At 52.7% G+C, this 12,161-nt stretch overlaps 4 protein-coding genes and 2 non-coding genes across 6 annotated transcripts; 3 read left to right on the top strand and 3 right to left on the bottom strand.

The window, feature by feature from the left end:
• Positions 1-192: 192 nt before the first annotated feature.
• Positions 193-2,002, top strand: QC761_503820 (uncharacterized protein; the record flags this gene model as incomplete). The annotated part of the gene is made up of 5 exons (XM_062879606.1): positions 193-784; positions 848-933; positions 987-1,129; positions 1,184-1,765; positions 1,820-2,002. 5 exons carry the CDS (start codon positions 193-195, stop codon positions 1,935-1,937), a joined length of 1,521 nt encoding a protein of 506 aa, XP_062730752.1. The 3' UTR covers positions 1,938-2,002.
• A 152-nt stretch (positions 2,003-2,154) lies between these two features.
• QC761_0077640 lies at positions 2,155-2,228 on the bottom strand. Its single transcript has one exon. It is a non-coding gene; the product is annotated as a tRNA-Val (tRNA).
• Positions 2,229-4,441: 2,213 nt separating this feature from the next.
• QC761_503810 (uncharacterized protein) lies at positions 4,442-4,921 on the top strand (the record flags this gene model as incomplete). The annotated part of the gene is made up of 1 exon (XM_062879605.1): positions 4,442-4,921. One exon carries the CDS (start codon positions 4,442-4,444, stop codon positions 4,919-4,921), a length of 480 nt encoding a protein of 159 aa, XP_062730751.1.
• A 1,161-nt stretch (positions 4,922-6,082) lies between these two features.
• QC761_0077620 lies at positions 6,083-6,154 on the bottom strand. Its single transcript has one exon. It is a non-coding gene; the product is annotated as a tRNA-Gly (tRNA).
• A 1,911-nt stretch (positions 6,155-8,065) lies between these two features.
• QC761_503795 (uncharacterized protein) lies at positions 8,066-8,520 on the bottom strand (the record flags this gene model as incomplete). The annotated part of the gene is made up of 2 exons (XM_062879604.1): positions 8,066-8,345; positions 8,417-8,520. 2 exons carry the CDS (start codon positions 8,518-8,520, stop codon positions 8,066-8,068), a joined length of 384 nt encoding a protein of 127 aa, XP_062730750.1.
• Positions 8,521-9,134: 614 nt separating this feature from the next.
• Positions 9,135-9,702, top strand: QC761_503790 (uncharacterized protein; the record flags this gene model as incomplete). The annotated part of the gene is made up of 3 exons (XM_062879603.1): positions 9,135-9,343; positions 9,383-9,511; positions 9,561-9,702. The coding sequence occupies 3 exons, from the start codon at positions 9,135-9,137 to the stop codon at positions 9,700-9,702; spliced, it is 480 nt and encodes a 159-aa protein (XP_062730749.1).
• Between the last annotated feature and the right edge of the window lie 2,459 nt (positions 9,703-12,161).

The raw sequence follows: 12,161 nt of genomic DNA, 5'->3' as shown, positions 1-12,161 counted from the left end.
CCATGGAAACAGGCAGGTCAGGTTGCATATCACCTCACCCTGCCCATGCCCCGGGCGTATTGTGTCGCGAGCCTGGTATCAAAGCTACTCTAGCCTTGACCTCTACTCGGATCGAGTTTACCCAAGAACATCTCACGGGCCATCGTGTCGCCTGTGTGCCACAGTACACTCAACAGAGACGAACCGATAAAGATGACAACACCACGCCCAATCGCGGGCACCGCCGCGCTGGAGAAAAGCGACAGCGACCACTCCACCGGCGGCCCCGAAACCGCCAAACGCGAGGACGTCGCCACCCCCTTCTCCCCGGAAGACGAAGCCCGCCTCACCAAGCGCGTCCTCCTCAAGATGGACACCCGCATACTCCCCATCCTCTCCCTCCTCTTCCTCTGCTCCTTCCTCGACCGCACCAACGTCGGCAACGCCAAGATCATTGGTCTCGAGAAGGACCTTGCCATCTCCAACACGCAGTACAACCGGGGTCTTGCCGTCTTTTACGCCACTTACATCGCGTCTGAGCTGCCTTCTAATCTTCTTCTCAAGAAGATAACGCCCCGGGTTTGGCTGCCGCTTCTGACGGTGGTTTGGGGGATTGTAACGATGTGTCTGGGGTTTGTAAGGAGCTTTGGCTCGTTTTTCGCCGTGAGGGCAGTGTTGGGGTTGGCGGAGGGGGGGTTGCTCCCGGGGATGGTGCTGTATCTGTCGGGGTTGTACACGCGGCAGGAGATGGCGGTGAGAATTGGTGTTTTTTATACGGCCGCTAGTTTGTCGGGCGCTTTTGGGGGTGAGTTGCTTTTTCCTGCGGGTCGAAAGGAGGTGGAAAGGGATGCGGCTGACAGAGAATCAGGTCTCCTGGCAAGGGGTCTATCCGCGATCGGGCCTAGGGGTGGGCTTGAGGGGTGGAGGTGGATCTTCATCATGGAGGGGGTCATTGTGAGTTTTGTTGCGGATGTTTGATGGAGTCTGTCTGCTGATGAGATGGGCAGACGGTTGTTGCCGGCGTGATTGCGTACTTTTTCTTGCCGACGAGTGTTGCCACTGCGTCCTACCTGACGCAAGAGGAGAGGGACTTTGCGCAGCTGAGGCTGCAAGGGAAGATCGGAGCTGCCGGTGGTGACGAGAGGTTCAAGTAAGCCTGGGCATGTTATAATGCTTCTGTGAGGTGATGCTGACATGTCAACAGCCCCGTCTTGGAACGCGAAGAGAAATTCAAGTGGTCCGAAGTGCGCCGCGGCATCCTCAACCTCCAGGTCTGGCTCACGGCCACTGCCTACTTTGCCATCCTATCGGGACTTTACAGCTTTGGCCTGTTCCTCCCAACAATCATCAACGACCTCAAAATCACATCCAACGCCAACGAGAGTCAGCTGTGGTCCGTGATTCCCTACGCCGTGGCCACGCCAGTCACAGTCGCCGTAGCTTTTGCCTCGGACCGTCTCAAGCTCCGGGGCGTCATCATGCTCTTCACTCTTCTCATCGCCATCGTTGGCTACGCGGTCATCGGCAACGTCCCCTCTCCCAATGTCCGGTTCGGCATGACCTGTCTCATGGCTGTCGGGATGTACAGCAGCGTGCCGTGTATTCTCGTCTGGAACTCGAATAACTCGGCTGGTCACTACAAAAGGGCAACAACTTCGGCGCTGCAGCTGGCGGTTGCCAACTGTGGAGGCTTTGTGGCGACTTTTGCGTATCCGAGCGTTGACGGGCCGTTGTACCACAAAGGACATAGCATCATCTTGGGGCTGTTGGTTTATGCGTGGCTTGCGTGAGTCGCTGGAGATCTTTGTCGGGGTGGAGAGTGAAGCTAACGGGGGCACAGCATTCTCACAAACGTCTTTTGGTGCATCAAAATCAATAAGGACAAGGCGAGAGGGAAGTACGATCATCATGCGGGTAGCGGTGATGACAGGGATCCAATGTTCAAGATGATATTGTGAGATAGGAGTTATGCCGTAGTTATGAAGATTTAAGTTATGCATGCATTTCGGCCTTGGTGCTCTGTGTCTCTTGATACCCCAAGTAGTGAATGACTGGGCCTTTCATGTTCAAAGGTCTGTAGAAAAGAATTCTGAGTTCTGTCTCGTGTCCCAAAAAGGGGATCGATCCCCTGTCGCCGTGGTGGAGACTGGAGATGAGCAAAAAATGAAAGGTTATTGATTTCGTCCAGGCTCGAACTGGAGACCTTCAGTGTGTTAGACTGACGTGATAACCAACTACACCACGAAACCTTGTTGAATTGTTGAGGTTTTGGTGCGAAAGTAGAGTTCAAGTCGGCTTCCTTGCTGTCCACCGAGAAAAAAGGGGCAGGAAGGGTGAGCCCTTGAGCACCGTGTTATCCTGTCAGGCCAACATTACGTCACGTAAAGGATCTTTTTCCTGACATGTCAGGAGTTTGCATGGAGTTGCTTGCCTTGGGAGAGTTTCAACATACATAGAAGCACTCTTGTATTTTATCCACTTGCATACACCTACCATTTGTGCAGTATTTGCCTGCTTCTTATTGCCATTTTTCGTTTGGATTCAGGTACACTGGACTAAAGCGTCCGGATCCTGATTAGCTGCTTGTTGTTTGTGGCAGAGCTGTGTTGTGTGCCTTCCAGGACCTGACCTCTTGCCTCAGGTGTCGTTGTTGGACGGGAGGGCGATCCTCAAGGTGGGCTGATCTTTTCTGAAGCCTCTGATGAGGCTCAAGTTTTATTCGATCATGAGAATTGATCTGTGTGCTTCTCATTTGGTGTCCTTGGCTTGTGGATGGGACTTCCCCTCGTGCCATGATTTCCGGGCTGGTTTGTCGTCACCGCGGAGAAAAACGACCTGGGAAAGACATGGATAGGATTAGGACCTGTGATGGTGGTATTTGGCACCTGGGTATGTCTGGCACTGACAATGTTTGACATGAAGAACCTAACCATCCAAGCCTCCTAGGCAGACGCCTACGCTATCTGTTATGACCGTCAATAGAAGGAAGCCACACCCTAACAACATGGAAGCTCTTGAACTCAAAGTGGGGCAATCGCTGCAGACCTGAGGTATATTAGTTCCACTGATGCTCTCTCGGCCCTTGAACTAAATTTCCCTTTCTTCCTTCCATATGTCCAAGGGTGTGATACTGCTGGTACCTTCACAAGACTGCGTCACTGTCATAGAACAGAGTCAGTCGCCGTTGTCTCCACTACCGACTGATGGTTGCCTGCTGCAAGCTGCAGGTGGCAGAACACAGTTTTCTGGTAGGTATAAATCCCACCCATCTCGCCTCATTCCCTCACACCAATCTTTTTCCCCTTAGGCTTGCCTTCCAGAAGGCTGTGTGCAATCGGTACCTCCACAAGGGTACGGAGCCGTAATGTATAGGTTCTGACCGCCGTCACTGTCTAGTAGTAGGGACATTACGAAGCAGACCGACAAACTTGTCGCCTTGAAAGACAAGCATCGCATTGAGAGCTTGCCGCCTCGAAAGGCAAGCGAAAATAGGGAAAGGTGTGCGGCGAGCAATGATGATACCAGAATCTGAGCCCGCCGAGCATAGTGTGCCGTGGCAAATATGATGGTATCAAAATATGAGCCTGGGGTGTCCCAATGCACTGCTCACACATTCCCATCTCCTCTGGCAAGTGCCGGCGTCTTGAATCGCGCTTCATTCCTTCACCAATCACCTCTCAATTCTGCATTTGCTTGAAAAACCCTTTCCCAAATGTTTCATGCAGCGTTCTTTCAATCGTTTCATCAGCCAGTGCCGGGACCGAGTGGATACCCGGGAATTGGGTGTCGCGGCGACGGCCCCGGGGCTTGGCCACCCCTTCAACAGCCGTTGCACCGGGCACAGAGGGCAGCCAATCCAAGCACTTGAACAAGGCCGGCCACAACGGCTGCGGCCTGCATTGAACCGACTTTCTGGCTGTCCGCGGTTCCACGCCGCTGCAGGGGACCGCAAACCGTTAGAGAGTGGTATTCCAGATTCTTTCCTTCTTCTGTTGCAAATCGCCCGGATTTCCGATAACCGCCCAGCACCGGCACTCAATGATTCCACTGCATACGCCCTTTTGCACCACTTCGAGGCCGTCTGGCCCAATCGACTCACCCTCTTTGAGGAACGAAAACCCGGGACAGGATGCGATGCGCCGTTTCGTTTGCCACCGTCACCCACGGCCGGCCATCCATCATCCTGATCTTGGGGGACATCACACCCAGTCAACACACATTCGGAGCTTGACTTCGGATCACTACATATATCGGAGGTCATCCCGTCTCAAATCCAAACCTCTCTCACATCACCATCCAGCACTCGGCACTCATTCACAACACCAAGATCTTCGGGTCGCAGTCTTTCCTTCCATTCACCATCGTCTTCTGATTCTTGGGCCGGACCCTTGCCATTCCCTTTTTACAACCACTACCTATTTACAAACAGTCTCGACGACAACCACTTCACCACTCTCTCAAAATGCAGACCACTTTTGTTCTCTCCCTCCTCGCCGCCTCGGCCTCTGCCCTGGTCCACGTCCCTCGCCAAGGCGGCGTCAACCCGGCCGTCATTCCTCAGGACTTTGGTGTCAAGGCCGGTGATGGCCGGGACACCATCCAAGTCGGAAGCTGTGTCGGCGCCAACCAGAAGCTCATCCCCTGCGACTGCCCACCTGCTCCTAACGACCCAGACTTCCTCGGCAAGCTCTCCCAGGGCCTCAGCCAGGGCTTCTTCCCGGACCCCAGTGTGCCGATTCCCATTTCTCTTGGGGAGTTCAACGATGCCTCCGATACTTCGATCGAGACTCAGAAGAGGCGCGGCACTGCCATGATCCAGGTCTTGCAGAGCTTAAACGGTGCCAAGGGGTCGGGCTGCCCAGGTGTTGCTGCACCCAACCTGGTGAAGCTTCAGCAGACGGGACAGATTGGGGCCGGCAGCGTTGGCAACGCCGGCAAGTAAAGGATCGACAACACCCGGATGTTCCTTTTCTTCTGCCTTTCATCATTGGTGGTCTTTTGCTTTTCGGGTCAGACAAGTGTTGACCCTCTGAGGGGAGCTTTCGGCATTTACTACTTTCGCTCACTTTTCGGTTCAACCATCACCGGTGTCGGTCTTTCAGCAACTCATCTCACTTGGCTTTACATCATTCATTTACCCTTTACACAATCACTCACTCGGCCCGAAACTCAATCAGGGGACAACAACGCTTTACAACATTTAATACCTGGCACCTTACTAGCGACATTCTTGTCTCCCCAGACGCTTCGCTCACGACGCTTCTTGCCAACATTTGGCACTGCAAACAACCCATTCCGCAGACCCCGAAAGAAATACTTGGCCACATCCACAATGGTGTTGCCGGTGCTCGAACAACAGACACACTCATTCAAAAGTACTCAATTCACTCGTTGATTTACATTACAGGGGGGGAATTTTTCTAGGATATTTTAATACCCCTGTCACTCGCTTTCTTTTTTTATTCTTGAAGTCTTTCATTTACTCCTTTTAGGTCTTTTTGTCACAGCAACAGCTTTCTTTTTCACTCACACGACAATGTTGATCTTTCTCGTCTTTTATCCGTTTTCCTCTCTCCAGCGTTTGTCACCGGGGTGCTCATTCAACCACCTACCTGTTTGGGATTTCTTTCACTTACTTTTCCTCGCAGGTGGTTTTTCTCACTTTCTTTTTCTTTTTCCACAGGTTACTACTCACGTTTCCAGATTTCTGTTACCGCTTTTCTTTTATCATTATAGGACTTGGATTGGAGCAGGGTAGATGGGATGCATATATAGCGTTTTTTTGGGGGGGGAGTGTTTGGGGGTTGGGATTCGGGGGTTGGGCGGTTTGAGGGGGTTATGGAAAGCAAAGCAGGGGGATAGACAAGGGGATACATACATACAAGGGATGAAATACACGGATTTGGATTTGAACTCGGAAATGGTTTTCTTGATGCTTAGTATGTTGATGCGTTTATTGCTTGGAATGATTTTCTGACGACTTTGGACAATTGTCTATTCCATTGTGCCTGGAACTGGACGGGATATGGAGCTTTACTGTTCTGCCAAGCCAGCCGTTCAGTGTTGAGGGCTGTGTTTGAGCAATGTAAATACAACAAGGTCAGCGGCCATGGTGTAGTGGTTAGCATTAATGCCTTCCAAGCATTAGAGTCGGGTTCGATTCCCGATGGCCGCATATTCTTCTTTTGCATGTTTTTCTTTTCCACACCCTCGCCACACTACAGTAGTAGCACACTTTTCCCATGTTTTGCTTTTGTGTCCTTCTGGGATTGTTCTTGTTGTTGCAGTGCGTATGGAGTTGCCAGTCTTGTCTGGGAAAGTCAGGCATGTCTCTCAAGACACCTACCCAGCACAAGGGCTTTGATAATGAAAGGTGGACAACAAAAAGGGTAAAAACCTTTGTTTAATGTTTGAGGACCGCATTTGGTTGGGAAGAGTTTCAGTCGTGTGTAGCAGAGGCGGGCGGGCGGAGTGTGCGGCGTGGCCCTTTTGCGGGGGGGTTTCGGGCTTTGTGGTTTTGGGAAAGGGGTTGCAGATTTGGTTGCAGAAAAAGGGGCGGGGAGGCCGAGGTGTTGGGAGTTGTGGGGATTGCACAATTTGGCCTGGATGCTTTTGAGGACTGAGGAGAGAGGACATGATGCAAGGACATGTGGAAGGGAGGGGGAGGGGGGGGGGCGGCGGGGGGTGGGTAATTATTACATGCCGGTTTTCACCGGTGCTCTTCATCGCTTAGGTGCTCCCACACTGGGCATGAGGTATTGGGGCAGCATTGAACGTAGCTGGGTGCAAGAGGTAGAAGCAGGAAAAGCGTCTGCTGGTATCCATACCATCCGTCGAACCCGTTTGCGAGAGAACCTGCCGATGAAAGCAGGCACGCAACTGAACAAACCTGCTTTTCAAACCCCAACGCAAACGGCGCAATCTTTCCACAGCGCACCGCAATCGCTCCCCACGCCGGGGTTTCACTTGTAGAAATCCTCCAGGGCGACGCCGTACTGGTTGGAGATTGCCCAGCAGCCGTCTCTACCTACAACGACGTGCCATTTCTTGCAGGAGGGGTTAGCACCTGGTTGGGTTGGCGCTGGGAAGTTCGGGGCTGCTGTTGAGGCGGGTGGTCTTGTGATGCTTGATGGGGCGGTGGTTGGTCTCTGCGTTGAGGTGGGTGGCTTGGTGGGAGTAGAGATGGAGGCTTTGCTTGTCGTGGAGGGAATTGGAGGGGGAGTTTTCCACACACATTTGTCTTGTGCCCGCAGACCAAAGTAGCAGCTGCAATCTTTGGGCTGGAGGGTTGTGTCTGGGATTCGTGAAGGGTCAGCTGGGAGGCAATAATCGTGGGGCGGTTCTGGTTGAGGTGCTGGGTTGGTTCTGCTTGTTAGTTGCTGTTTACCCATAAAGCAAAGTTTTGGACTAGATGGCTCGGGAAGAGCATACGTTCTGTTTCCCACTTCCGCGCACAGTAGCTCGATCCGGGCTTGAACTCGCACTTGGTTGCGGACAAACTGGGGTTCCACTCCAAAAGTTGTTGGATAGTGACGTCGCCGACACTGGCCCACGAGGTGCAGTTGTTGCCGCCCGCGAAAAGTTGATTATTTGCCATGAAGGAGCTTTCCCAGGCATTCCTGTGAAGAAAACATTCATTCACTGTCCCCGGCGCTTTGGGGTGCAGAGTAGGTATGAGGATAGGTGCCGCCGATGCTGTGGGCTGTGGGGTTGGGCGAGTGAAGCTGGTGGAGGCAGTCGATGTCTTGTAGCCTGGGTACGTCACGATGTTTCCGACCAGTTTGACACAGTAGGCTGTGTCTTTCCACAAATTGGTGCAGTTTTAGTCGAAATTTGGCTTGAGTAAAAGTCATCAACGGAAATGCTGAACTTGAGGGATATCATCTGACAATATTCATCAGGTTAGACCTGGGGAGTACCTATGTCATTGTTTATCATGCAGCTGTGCCATCTTTTGACATCACCCAGCAGGGCAGTCATGGTACTTACAATATACCACTGGCACTAAGAGGCATGATGTTAGCCTTTCTTTCTAAGGGGAGCCTGGAAAACTCGAGGGAGGTAAGTCTTACGGATCCTTCACACATCACGCCTCGGCTGCATAAAGATAAAGGTCGGCAAAGAATGAGACTGAGAAAGCTGTTAAAGATTTACATGCAAATCTGGTTGGGCATGACGGAATGGCGAAAACACTGTGAGACCTACCTGGATAAGCAATACCGCCCGCACGCCTAGGGACTACAAGATCTTGTTTCGCGGTACAAGCTGCCTTGATTGAGTTGCGCAGATTGCCAAGCTCTTTTTTGCAGGAAGAATCACATAGTTCTCGAAGCTGACAATCTTCCAAGAGCTGAAAGCTTGCATCGCTGAGTGAAGCGACATATCAGCATGAGCATTCCCTCACCCACATCGATCAAGAGAAACGGGCGTGGCTTACCCGATGCCTGTATGTGTGTGAAGCCAGCCAGGACATGACGGCAGTGTCGTGTTGACTGATGTCATGCATTGGTCGCTGAACCCTAGCTGCTTGTAGGGGATCATGAGGCCTGGGAATTGCTGCGGAAAAGACGGCTTCTGCGGCTATGGGCCAACGTACTGCGGTTCTGGCTGTTCGAGCCACTGCGATGCTACTGCCGAGTGCGGAAAATATTCCAAAATCCCAGGGACGACATGCCCCTTGAACACCTGGTGAGAAGGTTTCCATCGTGCTGACCGTGGCTGTCACTCAGGTGTGTTGCCTAATGATGATCGTTTTGTGCTACCAGCTGTTCACAGCATGGATTTTGCGGCACGACTTCAGGTATTTCTTCTTACAAGAGCCAAATAACACAAGCTCACTACTGAGTAACCGGTTGTTGACTTGTTTCTCAGAGTTCTGCACTATTTGCTGTCAGTCCAACTGTATCGAACATCCTGCACCCCCGGGGGGGCGGCGGTGGGAAGACGCTTAGTAAAGGTTGGTACTCTTTTACTTTTCACACATCATGCAATGGCTCCGTGGGGACACCTACGCAGAACATGCTGACATCTGAAGTCATTGGATACTGGGAGGCATGGAACGACAGGTCAAAATGCCACCAAACAAGCGCTCGTGATTTACCAAGTAAGCTCGTCGCCGTTCCGAGTGCTGTGTTTGACCACACAGTTGACAACAGATGCCCATCACAGTTGACGGCTTGACACACATCAACTATGCCTTCGCCTACATCGACCCTTCCAGTTTCGAAATCACCACTATGGATGCACAGACACCGGCGAAGACCTTTCAGGATGTTGTCGACTTGAAGGGCATCAAACCCTCGCTTCAGATATATGTGTCCATCGGCGGAGCAGTTCTTGACCTTCGTACCCCCACAGCAGTAACGTGTGTCTAATGAGCTGACGAATGAAAGTGGACATTCAGCGATAATGGCACAGCAGCACAGCCCGTGTTTGGCAACATTGCCCGAACTGCTGCCAACCGTCAGAAATTTGCGCGTGCCTTACTCAAGTTCATGAATCAGTACGGCTTTGACGGTGCTGATTTTGACTGGTAAGCTTGTGGCTCACATGTCGAGATGAAAAGCATTAACATCTGAAAGGGAGTACCCAGGCGCACCAGACCGCGGAGGCAAGCCGGATGACACCAAGAACGATGTCGAGCTGTTCAAGACGCTACGAGAGGCATTTGACAAGTCAGGTAGAAGGCTGGGCCTCACCTTTACTGCCCCTTCTTCGTACTGATATTTGAAGCGGTTCGACCTCCCAGGCTTGATGAAGTATGCCGACTGGTTGAATCTGATGTCGTACGACCTGCATGAAGTGTGGGGTGGAGACAATCCGATGTAAGCCGGGTCGCTTTCCTGTTTCCGCATTGGTTTGTGCGAGGCGGATGGCTGTTTGCTTGCTGACATCAAGCTCCACGGCGGGAAAATTGTTCAGGGGCACACCAACCTGACCGAGATCAAGCTTGCCTGCGAGCTGCTTTGGAGAGTCAACATCCCCCCATCCTCAAGTCGCGCTCGGTTTCGGACTCTACGGCCGAGCCTTCACGCTCCAAAATCCCTCGTGCACGAAACCTGGCTGCCCCTTCAAAGGTGGTACCGAGAAAGGTGTATGCACCGGTACAGGCGGGTGTGAGTTGTCATCAAGGTTGAACTAACATACATAGACCAAGCTAAAAAAAACCCCTGCCTACTACCTACCGAAAAGACCTTGCCCACTACGAGGTCCAAGACATCCTCGCCAAGCAAAACAAAAAGAAGCGTGCCATCCAAGTGATTCACGACAGAGAGGCCGCCGTCAAGTACTTCTCCTGGGACAACGACCAGTGGATCTCGTTCGACGACAGGGAGACATTTGCTCAAAAGGTCAAATGGGCTGACAGCCTCGGACTGTCCGGTTCGCTGATCTGGGCGTCAGAACTCGGTGACTATTACAACAACGCGCACAAGGCCTTGACGGGCAATGAAAAGCTTGGGAAGCGAGGGAGCCTGGAGCAGGTGAATGACATGAAAAAGGTCATCACCGATACCAGTTCGTTTCTGGACTGGTTTGGGATGGGAACTGACTACCTAACTGGGTAATTTCCAACAGGGAAAAACATGCGGCAAGCCTATCGTCTGTCCCATCTCGGCTGGGTTCAAGGACAAATGCATGTGGCGCGGTTCAGGGGGTGACTGCAACGGGCAGTGCCGCGAGGGCGAGATCAAGATTGCCGGATCCAGCTGGGGTGGCAGTCCTGGCGAGTCTGGCACCAATCGATGCAGCCGTAGTGGTAAGCAGCTGTGCTGTCAGGTTGGGCTAGACAAGATCAACGACGGGTGTTACTGGACTGAAGGATGGTATGTTCGGTCCTTTCCGGGAGATCTCCATTTCCCTTTAGGTGCCTGTGTCTGGTGCCAACTGACACAAAAGCCGCAGTGGCAAGCACTGCAAGGCCGACGAGGAAAAAGGTCGCTTACGCCACCGACATTCATGAAAAGTGCTGGAAGCACGATGAGTCGCTCAAGAAGCGGAATGGTTCCATCACCCTTCCTTCATCTCTTCATAAGCGCTGGGGGAGGACGGTGGGAAACGACTACTGCTGTCTCAAGAACAAGCCAGTTCCCTACAAGAAGTGCCCTTGGGTAGGGAGCAAGGACTGTGCGGTTCCTAACTGCGAGAGACATGAGATCTTCCTGGCTACGAACGACTATGGGGATGCCGATTACCCTTGCAATTGTGAGTCCTGCGTCTCGTGCTGAAGGAACCTTCCAAGCCACGACAGCATTGCTGACAATGGGCCTTCATAACAAGGGTGGCGAAAGAGAGCTCTCTGTTGTGAAGTGAACGAAGAGTCACTGAACCCGGTTGCTGAATGCAATTCCGAGATTTGCTCTGTTCTGGATGGTGGGGGGTGTTTGGACCCAGACGAAGGTGAAACGGATGATGGTGCCGATTATCCCAACGGAGATGGGCCCAGTAGAGACACGTTGGCCGTAACCAGCCGTGCTATTGCTGCGGGCTCATCCGCGGTTCGCGGTCAGACCTGGTACGCCTACGGTCCCGAGCCCCTGAGCGACAGCGATGACGAGGTCGACGACACGCTCTCGGATCATACAGGCGTGGGACTCGAAGCAAGAGCCCCCTCAAGCTTTGGAGTCCGAAGGTTAATGACAGTCGCGGTCAAAACACTGGCAGGTTCCAGTGCGGCTGGCATCAAGGGCGCTGGGAATCTGATAATGAAATCCATGAAGTACAGAACCGGCCCGGGGACTTTTGAAGGTTCCGGATCCGAGACGCTGAAGTTGAAGGCCGGCTTTGGGATGGCCAAGGACGTTTGCGCTGGCACGGTGGCCCAGTGGTGGAAGCCAGACAGCCCTGCCTGCACTTGCCGGAAAGCTGAGATATGACGCTGAACATTTGTGTGATGTAAGTTCTGTGCCGAAGGACACCCGATAAGTTTCCGCTGAGCATTCTCGAACTAAAACACAGTCAGTTGTCAATCATGCCGGCTTGGGTCCGGACAGGCTTGACCTCTGGCGAGCTCAATCCGTAAGTCCTCCTGGATGTGTGGCACAAGGCATATCCGAAGAACATCCACCTGCCACAGCTCGGCGCCATTGTCACAGACGTCAAGGGGTGGACTCCACCATTGACACCGAACGACCGCATGTTCACCATCGTGGGATCAACAGCTTTCCGAACCGGCATGTCGGTCC

The sequence above is a fragment of the Podospora bellae-mahoneyi genome, chromosome 5, assembly GCF_035222275.1.
Source record: "Podospora bellae-mahoneyi strain CBS 112042 chromosome 5, whole genome shotgun sequence".
NCBI lineage: Eukaryota > Fungi > Ascomycota > Sordariomycetes > Sordariales > Podosporaceae > Podospora > Podospora bellae-mahoneyi.
Note: the sequence above shows the minus strand (reverse complement) of the source record. Positions and strands in the feature narration are given on the sequence as shown.